Source organism: Rhopilema esculentum, chromosome 16 (genome assembly GCF_057945365.1).
Source record: "Rhopilema esculentum isolate cy_ngs chromosome 16, ASM5794536v1, whole genome shotgun sequence".
Lineage (NCBI taxonomy): Eukaryota > Metazoa > Cnidaria > Scyphozoa > Rhizostomeae > Rhizostomatidae > Rhopilema > Rhopilema esculentum.
The window spans coordinates 8,938,025-8,957,360 of NC_142830.1; the positions used below are offsets into that span (position 1 = coordinate 8,938,025).

Sequence of the window (19,336 nt, forward strand, 5' to 3'; positions counted from 1 at the left end):
ATTTAATGATGCAATTGCTCCTCATTTTCAGAAAAGAAAGCATACATAACCTCCATGTTAACACAGAACTTTTTTCAAAACCTGCTTTAAGCTAGCAAACAAATTTACAAACTTTAGAACAATAAATGTACTTTCTAATTGATAAACTTTATTTCAATACTACAATTTTCACATTTTTTACGTTAAATCAATAATCATTAGTCACTAAAATTCCGCACCAATATTGGTAAACGACTCTCCCTTGTTATGCATCAGATTTTAACCAAATACAAGCATAATTTTAACTTCGCTTATTCTAAATCCTTACGATAATACGTGTTATAAATGTCAATCTATTCTCTATTTCTTAAATAAGAATCACTCTAGGGTCACCTCCATATCCCATGCAACACTTAGACTGGGACACTACGGGTTCGTCCTGCGACAGTTGTGATTTAACCTGACGTCACAAGAAACGCCCAGAATTTTAGAATACGGAACTGACCTCTTCCCAGCTCTTAGAAGTGATGGCAAAACATCCTGTTCCTGTCTAGGCTTTGGATAAATAGAAGCAAAATGCAAGGTAGAAAGCAAACTGTTTTCTCTAAACGGAAAGGGTGTTTTCCTCACTTAACGTATCTAATGGTGCATGCGTGTATTTCACACTAGAACAATATCTATATCAAAAGAACAAGGATTAAAGGCCCACACAGAGGATTAAACTATCGGGCAGAGTTACCATGCAACATGCAGAATATTTTTGGACATGTAGCTCAACCATATGTGCCTTAAAAAGATTTATAGGGTCCCTGTAGCATCAAAACTTGTCCCTCTCGACAAACCGTAGGCTTGGCTTTTATCTTGTAAAGATTCATCACTTAACGTTGAACAAAAGCTGCTTTTGTTGAAGTTCTTAAGATGTTGTCGAATGAATTCAGAAACAACAACAGTTTCAGGAGGCTGTGGCCATTGCTCCCCGTCGTCATGGTCACTTATTGCTGACATGGTTGACCCCCGACCACTTGAGGTCGCAAAACTCATCTTGCTGTCAGTTCTGTGGTGTCCGGTCTTATGCTCGGTTAACGGTATTCTTTCTGGGTTAGTCAGGGTGCCAACATCTGCTGTGCTTGCTCGTCGAACTCTCGGTCCACTCTTACGCCGCCTAAAATTTGATGATTTGTACTTCACCATCTTTATAGTCACAAAATTTTACTGATGCCCGCAAGTGGCGCAATACTAGCAAAAATGATCTAAACAAACATTATAATAACTTGCACATGTCATGCCTTCTGATATGCGACTCAAGGTAATGCAAGGAAAACGTGTTGTCGAGAATGATCCTTTTAATAATGTTTCTTAAAAGTAGTTCTATTTTCAGTGTTTTTTCTTGAGAGCTGAACATTGCTTCCAAGTTTCTCCGCTACGATCAGTGTATATTTTCATTGCCTCTTACTTAACCTTTTTCCGAAGGAGACCATTGAACTTCCATTTCACATTATTAGTAGAAAAAGTATATTTTCCACACTGCAGTTTAACACCATGTCTAACAAAATTTTTTGTCTCGCCTTTATTTTGCAACAAAAATATGTTTCCTTATTTTTCGACGATGTTGTACCCTTGGAAGGATTATAAAAATAACTTTAGTAGAGAGTGCGGGAAAATAACCGACCCGAGCGCCTTGGGTGTTGGCTTGAAAGCACCACCCGATAGCTCAGCGGTAGAGCACTTGACGTACTAAGTCAAGGGTCGTGAGTTCGAGCTTCGCTCGGGTCGGTTATTTTCCCGCACTCTCTACTAATTATCTTTAAAAATCCTGTTGCCTGTAAAAATAACTTTATTATTTAACAATCATTTGTTCTCAGTTTTTATTCAAAAATTCTGCTTATGTTTCCGTCAACATTCCCAGTGAGAATTTTCTTTTCAAAAGTGAGAGAAAAATGGTTAGAGGTTTTGAAAGGCCCAGAAAGCATGACAGAACCGGTTAGCGACCAATGAAAACCAAGAAATAAAATGCCTCACCCAGACCCCACCTTTCCCGTTATTTATCTGAGGAAGGTTTTCAAGTTTATCAGCTCGGAAGTTGAAAGGTTGGTGTCCGGAAGAAGGATCATCAGTTTTCTTGACTCTGAGTTTTTCCTTAGAGAGGTCGGTTACTTAGTCCTTACTACATGAATGTAAGTGCTAACGTACCTTGTGTACACTATGACGATGGCCAAAAATAGCAAGAAGTAAACAAAACAGACGCCGATGACAATCCATATGATTATTGGCAGATCACCAAACCCTAAATGGAACCAGTTGACAATATAAGAGTATAAAAATGTAGTGCCAGAACAAGAAAAAGACATTCAAAATCTGCATCTTGTCGTTTATCAATAAGCCATTTTAGTTTCCTGACAACGTCATGGATTAAAGAAAATATAAGGGCTTTTTATTGATATTACTTTCATTCATTGGCTAACAGAAGATAAACATGGCTTAATCTTATATTGTACCTGGAAAGCATTTCCAAGGTCGTTTATTGAAGTGCTCATATTATCGAGCAACAAATATGCTTCATTTCTGCCTCTGGCAACCTACAAGCTCACGGAGTACTCTTAAAATAGAAACTTTACCTCAATGGTTTGAGGATGTCAAGCATAGACGTGCAGAGGTTCATTTCACAGATGAAATAATGTTTTGTTAGCTTAAACTCACACGAACTATCCTTTCCTCCACTAGAAGACTTATTTGTGGTGACATCATTATCTTTCGTTCTATTTCTGAAGGTATTTGAGTCAGACAAACAGTGTATCAAGTGACCATGGCTGCTCAGGATTGGAATGTAATGTTTCTTGCAAACGCAAATTTTCTTTGAGTTACAAAACGAATGAGTCACTTGACACTTTGGCTGACATAACTGCGTTGTCGAAGGCTTATACGCCAAATCGCATCCATTGCTGACATTTAGGCCATCAGATCGTTCACACCAAACGTCCCTGTGGTGCAATGAGATTAATTAAAAATATTGTTGGTATGTTAAAGATGAATACGGATTTAGTACACGTTATTCATTCATGTGGATTTTAAAGCTTTGCAGACCCCAGTTTGATATTATTTGACTGCCGATGTTACGAAATACTCTTCACCCTGCGTAGGGTAGCCAGTATGAAAAACCAATCCGAACTGTTTAATTGATCACCGAATGCATCTAAGATATTCTTAACTGGATTACTTACAAATGCATGCTTACACAATTTGCATCTTACCTTTTCTTTCCAACATATGGCCCTGTTTTCCAAGAAAATGTGAAACATAATGGTTTGTCACATTTCTCCCTTTGCACCAAGTCACGCGGACACCGTATCCCATATTCGGTAGGTTGTCGTAAAATATGTCTAGTACGTATTTGTACCCCATAACTGAATATTGATTCGTTTTTGACCGTACAGAGCCCGAAACAAGAACTCCAGCCTGACCACTGAGCTGTCACGCAATCACCTTTGCATGGAATTCTGCATATGTCTTCTTTCGGAATGGAACCTGGAAAAGGATGCCTCTTGTGAGATATTATATAGGATATCTTAGTTTATTCGTTGGGTTATCTCCTTCCTTCTGGTAGGCATTCTAAGTTATCTCGTTATTTATTTAATTTTGACGTGAATTTGGACATTTGTCAAATTGTTACATAAGATATACCTCACTGATGTAAATGTAATACATTGTACATAGGTGCTCAATATCTGTGTTGTCATAAGTTGTCATTTTATCATAAAATCAGAGCTGATAAATGTATATGATAAATTTTCAACATTTATCGATTTAAAAAGCATGGCGTAAGCCTCAGCTCTCCCATTTATAGTTTGGGAAAGGGCCAGCTGCCCCTCACTCTGGCGAGTCACGCCCCCCTCCAATCAAGTCACGCCCCCCTCAGTTCATGAAGCCGAACGGTACCACTGCGCATGCTGTCTACCTTCTAGTTTGGGAAGCAATACATGCAAGTCACACCTGTAGTTAGTTGCAAGCAGTTGGAATCATCGACCAGTCTCCCATCGTCTCTCGTGCAGCCCACTTCTCTTTTCATTGTTCCATAACCGCAATTGTTATCACCATTAGGAATGCAATCGCCCCATTCCCCGACTTGCACAGTGAAACACGGCTTCATAGGACAGGACCGAAATTCTGTGATAACATAAGAGCAAAATGATTAAAATATGGATAAGAATAAACTAACAAACAGAGATTATCGATGCTGTTGCCGCTATGAATTTTTCCAGTGTTTGGTCTAAAAGAGACAAAATTTGATTTGAACTCTTAGGTGCTGCACAACCGTACAGGTGCGATATTGCTTTTAGAAAGCCAAACTTCTTTGGAGTATTTGGTGGTTGTCGCCAACTAGCTCACGGAGCCACTTTTTTTGAGCACCAGCCTAGCCATAGAGTAAGCCTTGAACACACCGAGAATTAAGGAGCCTACGCGGTATATTACCTCTGACAATGAACGGCTCTTGGGTTGCTTTTCGGATTGCGGTCGACTCGAGTTGATTTACGAATATTTGCAAACTTAGAACTTTTAAAAGGAACCTTAAGAAGAAGAAAATCACTATACCATCAAACCTTTCGAAATTAAATAGTAAGGAGCACAGGAAACCTTTTCAAACGGTGATAAATACATGCTTTTTAGATCAGACCGTTAATTCCTCACTATTTAAGAATTATACTTGGTAGGGACAGGTGCCGGCCACGACTCTTTTCAAGCCTGCCACGTTCCAGTAGAAAAATTTTAGATTCAAGCCCTTGAGATCTCAGATGGTTTCTGGGATTCGTCGTAATGCTGAGAAATACTTCTCAACACAGTGCAGCTGGTTTGTAGTCACAAAAAAGTATGCTTTTGTAGAAAAAACATATGAGCAAACAACTTGTGAACTAAATTTTACAGTTCGTTTAAAATACAAAAAGTGGGAAAAATTTCATGGTTAAAATGAAAGAGTTGAATCCTTTTCGTTTGGTAAAGGAATGCAAACCGTCAGCAAATTGTTTTCAACTTACCTTGTAATGAATCACTTTCCAAGCATGATTGTCCTTCGTGTTCAGCCTGTGCTAGAGTGAATCTGGTCCGTCTTTGAACAGCCATACCATTACATTCTTCCGGACAACTGGACCAAATTCCCCATTCAGACAATTCACAGTTTCGCGGGCAAGGGACTGTGCACATACGTAGTAATATTGGAACACGTCTACCTTCTACGCGGCAATAGAAAGAGTGGACTATTTTTCCATCACTTCGTACGCAATCAGCCATTCGCCTTTGTGTGCCTACACCACATGAAGCGTCATCTAAGAACAAATGAGATACTTATAATAACAAAGGGACAAAGTTCCAAGCAACCATTGCAGGGACAACGAGCTCTCGCTCGTAGGGGGGCACCGTTTAAGTACACCATCTGCTAGAACCTAAACTCTGTTCGTTGTGAGTTGCAGTTCTAAAACTAGGCCGGATGATTATACCAACACAGGAAATAAGACGACGCAGTAGTGGACACAAAGGCTACTTCCATTGATTCTCACTGTGAATACTTTATGCTAATGATGGTTTCTGTTGGAAAATTTTTCATAAAGATTAGGCAATTATTTCATGTAACTTATTTTACGTATAACCAGAGATTTATTTGTCGTCATTATCATTATGTTCAGTAGCTGATTAGTTGAAATGGTTGAGAAACAGATGTCTAGAAATTTGAATGGAAGCATCATATCGAACTTTACGTCTTTTAAGAACTAACTGATAACTTGCAGGTGCTAGCCAACTTCAGAAGTATGACTCACATAAATGCTGACCCTTTTGGTTACTTAACGTAAATGCTAATCCTAGTTCACTTGAAGGTTGAGATTCTGGAGGCCCAGCTACAGCCGTTAGGAACATTGATACACATTGATACTCAGAAAAGTGGGCTTGCGGCGAGTCAATGCAAATTCAGGTTCCAGTCAGCATTGCATTGGTCGACTCAATCAGGGCCAGCAGTATATTTCCGTCTTGGATGAAATTGTAATTACACATAACAAAAAAGACCGAACAACCTCCATAGAAACTTGGAAATAAACAGAGTTAGATGCATAAAATAACCTCAAAGTTCTTACAAGCTACTAATATTAAAGAATTAAGTCATACTCTGAGAGAAAAATTTAAAAAACCTGTGTAGAATATGCAGCTGCTCCACTGAGTTGTCCTCCAAAGATGCGTGTAGCAATTTTTTAAATTACAGGGCTCGTAGCGTTCCAGCACAGGGCAATTTTTCCCATCATGTGCCGGATATCGCAGCACAGTGCGTTCTCGTCTGCGATGGCCTGGTCTCGGGCAAGTCGATGAACAGCGCGACCAAGACGTCCATTGCCCAACGACGCAATCCCCCGGGCAGTACATGAGGCACGAGTCTTTGGTTGCTGGCTTTTCTTTTGCATCACAGAAAGAGTCGTTCACACGAGCACGACGGCCAGAGAAGCGGCTATCAGTACAGTACACTTTCCGGGTGTGAAAGCCTGTAGATGGAAAAGATAGTTAAAAGCTTCTTCCAGCATTGGGACTTTAGTTAAAAGAAAGGTGTTGGGTTCAGACAAAATGAGTGTTTATGGAAAACAGGAGTTTCAAATCTTTAATTGGCTAATATTGGGGGTGTGTCAGCTGCATTAACCAATGCTGTTTCGAGAGAAGTGATTGTCACATATCACAGGGATAGAAATGTTAAAGAGAATATGACTTCAAAAGTACTTCGTTATAAATGGCTAGGCTATACCCCTTATTCAACTACAAGCAGGCCTTGTTGAGCCTGGTACATCTTAATATTCTTCATATTCTGATGAGTTAAAAAAGGCCAGAGCTCCAATCTCAATCTGAATAAAGTTTTGCTCATAAAACAAGATCTTGAAGCTTAAAATAGATTGCAACTCCATGATGTAACGACATACTTTCGATAAACTAGATTTTATGTATCGGAGGGAATTTTGATATCAATGGAGAGATAATACCTGTGCCGCACTGTGTTACACGACTTCTGGTTTGGTTTGTTATTTGGCATGTTTCCCACGGATCAGCCTTCCACACAAAGTTAAAACACTGCCTCTCCAGACAAGGAACAGTCTCTGAAATCTGCTTTTCGCCGTTGGCAACTGCACACATTTGCCCACCATGAGTGGCCTCTTGCACTATAGTCCTGAACCTCGTCTTGACCCCAGATCCACATTTCCTGGAACAGGGCGTGTACGCTGACCAGGATGACAGCTTGCAATCAAAAGGGCAAGTGACATCGCATTCTCTCTAGAAATGAATCCATTAAAATTAATTCTTTTTATATATAAGCCAATCACCCGTTCTTTATACATGAATGTCAAAATACACAATTCAAAGAAATACGTTAAGCTAAAACCTATGCAATGCAATAATTGTGTGTTACAGCGTATGTGGGTTTGTGTGCTATGATGAGGTGCATTGTGAAGTGGTTGGTGTTGTATGGTTTGTGTGTTAAGGTACTGATTGGAACGGTACGCATTGCAGGTATGATATTGCATCGTCGGGCGTGTGTTGGTTCACGGTATACGGTATAAGGCATATGGTATATTTTGTACAATGTGTTCGCATTTCTTATTTCATGATTTGGTAAGATACAGAACGATATTGTAATGTATGTAGTGGGGTATATTTTTCTGGTATTCATTGGTTTGATAGTCTGATAGACGGAGGGGTAGTTCTGGAGCAGTGGCGGACAAGTTGGTAGAATATGTTTGAAATGAATTGGTAGTATGACAGCTATGGTTGAGGATATGTGGGTCAAGATGGTGCTTTAACACATGATATTCCATCCATTTCACTGGATGTAATACCTCATCATGATGATGGACACAATGCAATGTTTCCTGATCTTTTATCTGATTGTCTGTGCTATTGTAGTAAATGTTTTACACGACTCTATGTGATTATGCCCTACAAAGAGTCCAGTACTGTTGTAGTTAATGCGAAACATATGAAGGCAAAGCCCTGACTGAACGTCCAGCCTTTCCTGGGCGACTGCACTGAGGTTTTGGGTATATTCACATAGATCAGATACTTTTATAAACAACCTTGTTTGAAATACAATTTTTTTGAAATCGAAAACATTTTCCATAGCATATGTTGTTCATATCAGACCGTCAAAGCATTTCTTTGAGCTTGCAAAATAAAACAGTTAGATCTTTGAAAAAAGAATGAATACATAAATTTTAACTCAACACGGCAGTCTTGAAAATGTAACTAATGGGTTTAAATGTAACTAATTATTCCCCCCCCCCCCCCCGCCAGATAACATCCCTAGAGCTGAATCCCAACACTGAGAATTAAAATTATAAAAAAGGATGCTGAAAACACAGCAAAGAAATGAGTAGAGCACAGATGAAAAAACAGATGAGAAGAAACTAAACCAAGAAGTCCTTAAAAAGAAATTTATAGCTTATTGAATATTATCCAATTCATTAATATGCCATATTTGTAAAATACAACGGCACCTTGCCCTTAACAAAATGACAATTGGCCATCATCCACATTACCGAGATTGCTGCCTCGGGGTTGTGACTACCCGTTTCATAAGCACGAAACACAGTTCAAGGAAAATTTGCTAAAGGCACGCTAGAGTAATATGCTTGTTAGTATAAGCTTGTTATGGGCATTACCAGTTGTAGACATATTAAGCTGAGTTAAAAGATTTATGTCAGTTAAATATCGTGAGGGATCAATGCTAGTGTCACACACGACACAGATTTCCTTATTTTATCTTTAAATACATTACAATACCAATATTTGTTGTCCATTTCGTTTAAGGCAATTAAATTAAGACCCTAGCGCTGTATAGGGAACAAGTCCGGTGGGTCGGTTGCCATCACTTGAAGGTTTTTCTGTAATCATTTGATTTGAACTTCTTTGACGTGAACCTTCCAAAAGCTCATTAGTTCGTTGTCTTGCCCAAGTATCTGGCGGATTGCCATGTGTACCAGAACGTCAAATAAGAGTTGCCCACAACAACACTCCCCGTGGGCTCAGACGATGCAGGTTGGAAAGTGGGGGGGGGAGCATTCAAGGGTAAATTTAACACCCATAACAAAAAAATTGGAGAAAAGCTCTATTGTTTTGCAAAAATGTGGGGGAGGGGCTAGCCCCCTTCTTCGGAGACCCTGCTCCTTCTCTCCAAGAGGTTCTGTCTTAAGCATCCACCATTTAGCTGGATTCCCTTTGATTCACCGCAGTAATGCTTGATCTGCCTGACCTTCATAATACATGAAACGAAGGCTGATAACCAATGCACTGGGTTTTATCTTCCATCTATCTGCCTCCTGCGTTGTTCAATGCGGGCGCTTAATCCACCCAAGTAACCCATAAATTTGTCTTTTTGGTTATCATTCAAACTTAACTGCGCACAGTTATCAACCGATAACATATTGCAATGTAAAAACACAAATGCTTGCTCTATATGCTCTATATGCTCTATATGTTCGTAATCTGAAGGGTGGATTACCGGTGGGATTGCAGGCAGTACTAGGAGCAGATGCCTTGGGTTGGGTAGATTCGTATATTGACTCAAGTTTATAATGAATGGTCCTAGTCAAATCAACCGATTTTTCGAGATTAAATCGATAGTTAACTTGAGTTTATTCCATCAATTAAGGTTACTAGTTAGATAAAGGCTTTTATACAAAAAAGGATACAGCAAACCCCCTATTTAGCAGCTTGTTCTTATACTTAACAAGATTGAACTAATACCTGTTTCCGTTAATTTCCAGGGTCCCTGACATTTTTCATGATATTTTAAAGGGTGTTGCTTATGGGGTATCTAATCTGAAAATGGGTCGCTGGCTATTTTCTTTAGTATAATTAAAAGGACGATAAAATAGCTGACTACTTTAATTCTGTTATACAGAAAATTTTGTCTCCAATTTGTAGCAACAAGTTACATCGTTGTCAGAAATATAAGCACTAAACAAGCTCTTAAGCAGCTTAATATTATCCAATAAAGAAGTGAATCCTATCTTGGCAGAAAATACAAAATCAATTTATTTAGGAAATGTTATCAATCAACTATCGCAAAAACACAGTTTACAAGATTAAGTCACTTGGATTTTAACTCAGAGGGCGAGCTCTAAATTAAATGACAGTCCTAAATGTATTAAAATAAATCTAGTTAAGATAATTTGATGATGAATGAGTGTATCAAATTTAAGCACCTTACTGCTATGATGAAGAAAAATTGGCAGTTGTATGGATTTTACAGTAAACAACTAGCCAAGGCATGCATAGATTTTGGGAGTGAGTTAATCTACGATCGAATAGAAGGAGAATTGCATGAGTTTTTTGAAGGCCAAGAAAAGAAATAAAAATTAAATAGTTGCTAGCAAAATGAAATGAAAAACAAATACATTTTGAAGTGCTCAAAAATTTACACCCCGCAGCTACAAACAATCCATTTTCTGTTGACTTTGATTTGATTTTTAATCATCGTACCCAATTCAAAACGCGAAATCCCATCATGTACAAAACGTGGTTCGTGCTTCTGGATACAAAGAAGACAGATCAGAAATGGAGGACACGAACTTGCTCAATAGGGCAGTAGAACCTTTGGATAGCGAACTAATACTGACATTTCATCGTTACACGGCAGTCTCGACTTTGTAACGGAAGAGTTTAGAATTCCAATTGCTCACCCCCTAAATAATCCCTACACAGCAAATAAGGAATCATAAAAACAAGATGGCAAAAACATACTCTAAAAGAAAAGAAACAAATCTAAGAGCTTAAAATGAAATCCATAGTACATACAAAGGTAGTAATAAAATTGAGTAAAAAAGTGTTTTTTACAAACCTCGAAATTCAGAGTCATTTTCCCACCATAGAGTTCTTCGATACAATATTGTAACGGCACTTGAGGACCACTTATTTTGAAACAAGTGATATTTCTCCATTGCTGGCCAGCCCCACAGCCTCTTTTAATATCTTTGGCATAACATCGACTCCAGGCACCACTTCGCAGGGAGTATTGTCCACATGGATGTGTATTACATCTTCTTTCCTCGCTTAGCGTCATGTTTGGGTCGCAACTAATGCTGTTTCCAAACACATTCCGTGTTCGCCTTGAATACCCTATAAAAATCATATACCTGAATATTTAGCAAAGTGTATAACGGCAACACAAGTACCAAATGCAAATAATTACGATAAGAGCTGTGCAAAAGGGATTGGCCTTCCTCTATATTCAGCCGGGTACATTCTAGATAATTATTCACATATTTTCAGCTGTGTACTCCACCAGCTTTTAAATTCAAGGTTCAGCATCTGGACTGGACAACAACTGCTGTTCAGAAGGGATAATGATCTCCCTACTTGAAGTATTTCTCCAACCCTTTTGTGTTTCGGGCTCGACCCTCTTGTTAAAACCATAAATATGGCAATATCTTCTTTGTTATTGTTTTAAACAACATTTATGCATAAGCCCCCTAACCCCTTTGTTAATTTGATATCATTGCACCAAACCTACGCTGGTCCTAGAAGAAGCTTCACGATTTTAAAACTCACAATTAGCAATGAAAAGGGCAGATGTCTCAAGTGACCATATTTAACAAATATTTGTTAAGCATATCCATGAAAAGCAAGAACATGTAAAACACAGAGAATTGGGTCATGTGAATCAAGTCTTGTTAAATTACGAGGCCATCGAAAATAGACCGGATCTTTTTAGCCCCAGACATACCAATGGTCAAACAGTGGAAGTTTTGCTGGCTATAAAATGTCTCCTAACGCATACTGTATTTTAGGCACATCATATTGGAAGAGTAAATCGTATGAGTTTTAGAACAGGCATCGGGGTTTAACGATTGTCGTCAGTGTCTGAGACGTTGTAGCAGTATTAAAGCACAATTGTTTTTTAACCTTGTTTTTTGGTGTTTGAGCAATGATAGACCTGCTTTGGATAAATATTGTTTCTCCGGAAAGGAACGTTATTAAGAGAAGAAAAATATAATGTACTTAAAACCGAACGCAGATTAACACTAACAATAAAACATTTTCTATGAGACCGCACTCTCAAAAGGCAAATCTCATCAAATAAAGCAATAAATGAGAAGTAGAATTCGAGATATGTTCGAAGTACAAACATATTTGTTAGAAGATTAGGTCTAATGAATATATTAAAATTATGATTAAGAACACCGTGCTCTTCATTTATTAGAGACAGCAGGGGTATATAAGGTTTACAAGAAAGCAAGAAGTAAAAAGGCAAACAACTTCTTAGTTTTGAAATATTGCACTAAGACAAGACTCACAAGAACAGAAGAAAGATCAACTAAACATCCCGCTACACCAAACTTAAAATACAAATAATCGCAAAAACACCGTCCTGGGCCATGAAGTTGAGAAATTAAAGGCTGACAAATATTCTTCAAGGTTATTTTTTCACAAGCGAGAAATTTTGCACATGTTTCCAAGGGCTAGTATATCTGACTACTTGTTGCTGCCTCTCTTGAAAAAAATTCTTAGTGACGAACATCCACGGTGTGTAGATGTGTTGCACCCTTCAAATATTTTCTCCAATTCGTGAAAATGCGTGTTTATGTTTACAGTTTCACAATTGGATACATTCAATCCTATTTCAAGATTACACGTCTTTTCTTAAGAAACTAAGGTCCGGTGCTGGTAGGCAATTTCTTAAATTTTCTGACCTTTTGGTTATGAAAAGTTTCTTACATGTTTCTTAAATTTCTTAGGTAATGAATTTTTTGAGCGTGCTTCCAAGGTGAAGTTAATAGTTCACTCACATTCAGAGATAAACTAATGTCAACTGTAATCGACTTTCAATTCTGAAATAGAGCCCTAACAAAGTGATCAAGGAATTTTGTTTTCCTAGAATGACTAACTCTGTTGAGATCTGTAAACAGTTAAGCTCATTGAACTTCATCAATGTCAAGTCAAAACAAATCTTTAAATGGAAACTTCTTGAGTGTGCAATTTACTGTGAATAAATGCATACTGCATGTCGAGTGTAGTGTTGCAATACATATACAAATATGTCAAGTGTTGTTCAATGTCAAGACTGTTTCGAGTGTCAATTCGGAAAATTAAAACTGCAAATTATAAGTTTCTTTGCTTTTCTCAATTTGGGTAGGGTTGTTTCTTAACTTGCATAAAATTGATCCTACCGTTTTTTTAAATCTGTTTCTTATAAAAAAAGCATGTAATCAAAAAAGGGAAGGGATGTCAATAAAGGTTTGAGGGGGTTTGTAGTATAAAAAAGCGAGCGGATGTTTATTCACTAAACCGAATAAATACAACAATATATTGCAAAAATACTTTTATGAAAGAATTTAAATTTGTTATTTTGGTAATATCTATAGCTCTCACGCGAGTATTTCAAATTGAAATATAGCACAGGATTCCACCTAACACTATGTCATGCTAACGATGGTTGAAGTTGAGTGCCTCCAGAAAGTTGTTCAGAAGTACAATTATCTTAAAATAATGAATGAATGGTGACGTGTTCACAGGATTCCACAGCAGATTGAGAAGTGTTTAATTTTAGTCAAAACATCGGCCATATCATGATCACCTAATATCATTCAATATTTAATCTCATTTGAGAATTAAGATTAAGTCAACAAAACATAAACTCGCCCACAGCACGCCCAAAATAGATTTGTGGTAGGGGGGCTTTGCGTCCCAAGGTAACCAAGAAAGTGATGGTAAATCACGTATTAATAGAATGAATAATGGAATGAATGAAAAATAAGTAGAGAGGATTGGGCAGGAAATAGTGTGATCAGGTAGCGGTTTACGAGTGTAATCAGATAGAGAGGTTTATGCCTCTGACTGGTTGACCTTTCTGTTGTTTTTTCCACATTTCAGCCACTAAAAGGAAAGTAAAGTTTTGGATGTTTATAGCTATTTCAGGCGTGTTTTTGTCTCACAAATTAAAATGGCATATCTTCCTCTGTGGATAAATATTGCACCTTCTCTATTGCATCTGTTGCCAGAACAGTGGCCTACCCCCTGCCATTATCGTGAAATCGTTGCACTATTTTTCTCATGCTGAACTTTACTAAACGGACTGACTCTGATGCTAAATAAAGTGACCTTTAGACAAACAGGTTGTCTTCGATGAGATCCCAAAAATCTTGCACGAGTTCAAGCGCGAGGTTCGGTCTGCTAAAAGGATTGAAGCTTTGAGTGTCGTGACGACTTGTTTTAATTGGCCGGATAACAAAAATGCTAGTCAACTAAAAATGATTGGGCGACAATACTAATGGAGTACACCATTGAAGAAAGTAATGTTTAAATAGGCTGAACCTTATTTGCTCAACATAAACAAAGTCACTAAAATGAACCTCATTCACAAAATAATGGGAGACTTAAAACAGCTTGTTTGGCTGTTGCTCTTTGTTAAAGCTATAAAAGTAACAAAAAGAAATAACACAAAGATTACTTATGGATTTGGTGAGTAATTTTGGCGATAAATTATCGTGGGACTTTAGGAAAGCATGGATACTATATTGTGGTGGTCTTGATGACTAAGATGATGATTATGATGACTGATTTTTAAGATTGATTATGATTATGATGATTGATAATAATGACTGATGGTTACAATAGGTGATGACCAAGAAATACCGTCTTCTTTAGTTTTATTTACCGAGTTTTTCATTGTTTCCAGAACTTGTAAGGTAATTAGTTAGCTAATAATTAAGTGTGTTCACTCACGGAAAGTTTACTTTGGAGATAAAGTCTTGGTAAAAAAATTGATCATGATTTAATTCTGGTATCCAGTTTACTTGAAAAAAAAACCATTATTTTTTTAGGGTGGCTTGGATAATATGAAAACTTCGTTTAGAACTATCAAAAACCTGTTAGATCCTACAAATGATCAGGTTTATTCCTTTTATCCACCAAAAATTGACTACTAAAATACGATGTGTTAAAGCTCTTTATTAAGGTTATAGAAGTTATGTGTTTGTAAAATAGATTACTGTGTATAAAACTTGGATTTGAAGCAAGGATTTGGGTAATTTGAATTTTGAATAAGGAGTGGTAGCAGCTTCTTATTCAAAATTCATTATAAACTTATATAACCCCGATAAGCAATAACGTCAGAAGCATTGCTAAAATGAAAAGCGATGATTTGAAAGAGAGGCCGAAAGACTTTCAGTACTTTGTTAAAGGAAGTCCTGTCACTGGGAACAATTGACATTTTATATTGAATTAGTGGAACTTAACTAAAAACTTTGTTTTTAAAGGTGTTTTGTCCTAAAACTTACGTCATTAAGAATTTTGGCAAGGTTTCTATAGAGAATTTACAAAAAAGCTAATTTTTTTTAAAAACCTACCAGTTCCACACTCTTTGTTACAACCTCCCCATCTTGACCATTCAGGTAGAATGCAACGGTTGCCACAATTCTTTGCACAGGTCGAAATTTCTCGTGGTTTTCGTCCCTTTAACAAGCAAAACCCATCTGGCTCTACCTTTGAGCCTGACCTCTTTTTGCAAAAAACACGCCTCGTTCTCATACCAATACAGTCATCAGCTGGAGCAGTAATACAGTGTGACCATCCATCGAGATACCAGTGATAATCGTCGCAAGATCTGCATTTTTCAACCTGTGTTAGTGCTTCAACATTTGGGCAAAGTTTTCCTCCTCCGTGGCCTTCTCTTATTATAAATCGCTCCCTTTTGCGAAACGGTTGGACTTTGTTTTGTCCCTGTCCACATTCAGTTGGACAAGAACTCCATTCTGACCATGGACTTAAAACGCAATCTTCGATGCAAAGGCGGCACTCCTTTTCTTCTTGTGGTTTTAAAAAGATGCTACACAAGTAGTCCCTTACTTTTCCGCCTGCGTTATCAATGCATGTTACATTTCTTGAACGTTTTCCAATCATGCACAACCGTTTTTTGCTGTCTTTGATAATTCGTGTTCCGAACCTGGCCTGTTTTACAGTGCATACGCTCCATTCGTCAACCGTCCAGCGATAAGTGCCACAGTTTTCTCCAAGACAGGATTGCTGCTCTATCATATCTTTACCATCAGGGCACGGTCTTCCACTCCAACCAGGATAGGCCAAAACACTACGTTTTCTTATTCGATAGCTTTCTCCCTGTGTCCCGTTTTTCCCGCACTCGCCTTCGCACGGGCCCCATTCACTCCATATTCCAACAACGCAGTCATCAGAGCAAGGGACATGGCACGGTAAACTCCTAGATGGCCTGTCTCCTTGACACAAACTTTCATCTACTTGTTGCCCTTTTGCATTCATACAATAAACAGCACGATGTGTCTTTCCATTGCCACAAGCACGGTGGATATCATCTAAAAGGCAAATTGTCTGTGTGCCTGCCACCCAGGATACACAGTTTGTTAGAGTACAAGGACGGCTTTCAGCATAATCTTCACAAGATCTTGGATCTCCAGAATATTGGATAACTCTGCGAACCCTATAATGAGTTCCCCTCACTGTACCCGTTACGTCACCCCGACAATCAGCCATGCAACCACTCCACGAATTCCATTCTCCCAGTGCGCATGTCTCTTTACATGGATTCCTACAGAAAACTTTGCCCTCTGGCTTATTCAAATGAGCACAAAATTGCGAACCCACAGGATTAAATTTGGCATCGCCCTGCCTTATGCAAAACACACTTCTGGTTTTAATGCCACTCCTGCAATCCTTCTTATCGGGCTGACACGATCCAAATTCACCTGCAAACCACTGATAACTATTGTTAGCAAATGAAGCATTTCGATACTTGGTTTCGAGCACCGGCGAACCGGACAGCTCGCAACGTTTTTGTTCCTTTAAGCGTGGACATACCTTTCCTTTAGGCAGTTGTGTTACGACGATATATCGTATCCTATGCCTTTGATAAAATACAGCATTACTCCCCTCTCTTTCTATTCCGATCTTTTTTGAAAAAACGGCGTAGCAGCTAGACCATCTACTCCACTGTGTTACCCTACAATCCCTTGAGAGAATACATGCTTGGTATGCGGGAATTTGGCCCGATTCGGTTTTATTACACCTCACACGCATTCCATTTGAGGCAACACATGATACTTTTCGTGTACGAATGCCAACAACCGGGAAAGGGGAATTGCTATTATCTGTACCGGTATTATTTTTTTCGCATTTATTCCAAGCAGAAACTTCGGGTTGTATGCGTTTCCCCTCCCAAATTGCAGGCTGTTCACCACTACCAAATTCGATCAATCCGGCGCAGACCTCCAAATTATCATCAAAGTATGGATAATACGTAATCTGACGTCTTCGAAATTTCTGATCCGGAGGTAGAAGCGGAGAAACTTCCCATTTGGACCATAGACTAACAGAGCATTTTTGCTTACACCCAAAAGAACACAGCTGGATTGTTTTTGGCTTATTTCTCGAGTGATTCAAGCAGTCTTCCACTTTCGTCTTGATTCTGATATTTTTTCGAGGCCAGTGTGCATAACAAGAAATATTTCTTCTTTTGACGTAGATTACAGCATTTTCGAGGGAGCCACAAGATCCGATTAAATTTCTTTTCCAGTTACTTTCATGTCCCATGTAGATGTAATCCTGCACCGACTGATTAATCGTGTTTCGAATTTCAATGGTCGAGTTTTTACTCATAAGGTTGGGTAAGTCATAATTTAGCAAAGGTTCTGAATTGCAAGATTTCCAGGGGAAAATCTCCAATTTGAAACTTGTATGATTTTTGCACGCTACGGCAACACACGATTCCCTTCTCCTTGGTCGAGTTTTACGATCACAATTTTTATGCGATGTTTTCTCTCCCTTTCTGTTTACACATGCAAGCGATCGTCGACGAATCCCTGGATCTTCGCATGATTTTCCTTTGTGGCAAGATCGCCAGGCTTCTGGTTTCCAAGTAAAATCTTTTTGTGATTCACTTTGTTTACCCGTGTATGAGTGAATTATGCATAACCAGGAGAGAATGATGAGTGACTTTATAAATATATCTATTGAAAATGTAGTTCTGTTTATACCCATGATTGAATTGTTCTACATTCACGTTTGCTCCTCCCGTGAAAAGTGACCTACTCTAGTTCTTGTAGGACCTGAATGTCCTTTTTACATTGATAAATGTATATTGCTCTGTCAGCTCAGCTACTTCCTTTGTCGCGCTGTGCTGCCAACTTCCTATGCGGCTCATGTGTTGACGACAATGCCCGGTCCTCTTGGGTCTTCTTCGTTCTTTGCGGAGTCACGGCCTTGGGTTTGAATGAAAACCACAGAACCCTTCTTGGCCGAAATAAAACAGAACTTTTCGACCAAGAAGCGATCAAAAAGCTTAGAATGAGATTTGACGATTATAGCGTTTGACCTTCACAACACTTTTGTTAAAAACCATGTCAACCGCACTTGAGAGAGTATTTTCATAATAAGCTTCCCAGAAAGAAAACATTCCGGGGGCTGAAGGGCTAGTGTACGAAGGACACAGGCCGTTGACGTCCTCAACTCCCTGAATGAGTCTCGATCTGAGGCATTGTTCCAAGAATCGCATATCAATTGTACAACAAATAGGGCTTTCAAATAACAAAAAATTCGATATCTCAAATAATTAACCCGGCCATATAGAGACAAGCACAATAAATCAAGCAAAACCAAAGTACGCGCACTTTTCATAAAAGTTCAATCTTCCAGCTTCTATTCAAGAATATTAAAAAAGAAACTTTCCAAATGCATTTCTTCCTGACCGTCCTCAACTTCGTCCATCTTTGATATTGTCTAGGCCCTAAGTTTTATGACGAACGCGCTCGCCCCATTAATGTTGAACATTTCGTTTTGGATTGAAAGTTTATTATGCATTGAACATATTTTCTGTACTGAATACATTTTATTGAACTGAATACATTTTATTGAACTGAATACATTTTATTGAACTGAATACAGATTTTTCGGATGCATTTTGTTGTAGGCACGTCGAAACAGGGGGGGGGGGAGCTCCCCCAATAATTGTCAAACTGTAGTATGTTTTCTTTATAACAGTGCACTGAATGAGATGGAAAACAATGGGCAGCCCCCCCCCCCCCCCCAAATATGAATTTCGTTCCGACGGCACTGTGTTGTATTGATTATTTGTTTTGCATTAAATCTTCCTTTAAGTGAAGAATTTTACAATTAATGAAACGTTTATTGAATATTGCTACAAATGGGCAGCCATAACCTAGTCCTTGAAGTTCCTTTTTTTGGACCTCCTTTTATTGCAGTACTAAAAGTTCCTTAACAGCTCTTTGATTTAACTTCATATAAAAATTGCATATAGTACATTAGAATTCTGTATTAGTGTCGTTAGATTCTTAACTGTAGCTAGAAATAAGGT

General features: G+C 38.4%; 1 protein-coding gene across 1 annotated transcript; it reads right to left on the reverse strand.

Moving 5' to 3' along the window:
• Nucleotides 1-57: 57 nt before the first annotated feature.
• LOC135682005 (thrombospondin type-1 domain-containing protein 7A) lies at nt 58-18,378 on the reverse strand. The gene is made up of 10 exons (XM_089112882.1): nt 15,342-18,378; nt 10,835-11,112; nt 6,981-7,269; nt 6,150-6,494; nt 5,007-5,294; nt 3,967-4,140; nt 3,228-3,501; nt 2,677-2,957; nt 2,170-2,263; nt 58-1,141 (listed from the first exon to the last, which is right to left on the reverse strand). Exons 1-10 carry the CDS (start codon nt 18,001-18,003, stop codon nt 778-780), a joined length of 5,049 nt encoding a protein of 1,682 aa, XP_088969008.1. The 5' UTR covers nt 18,004-18,378; the 3' UTR covers nt 58-777.
• Nucleotides 18,379-19,336: the final 958 nt, after the last annotated feature.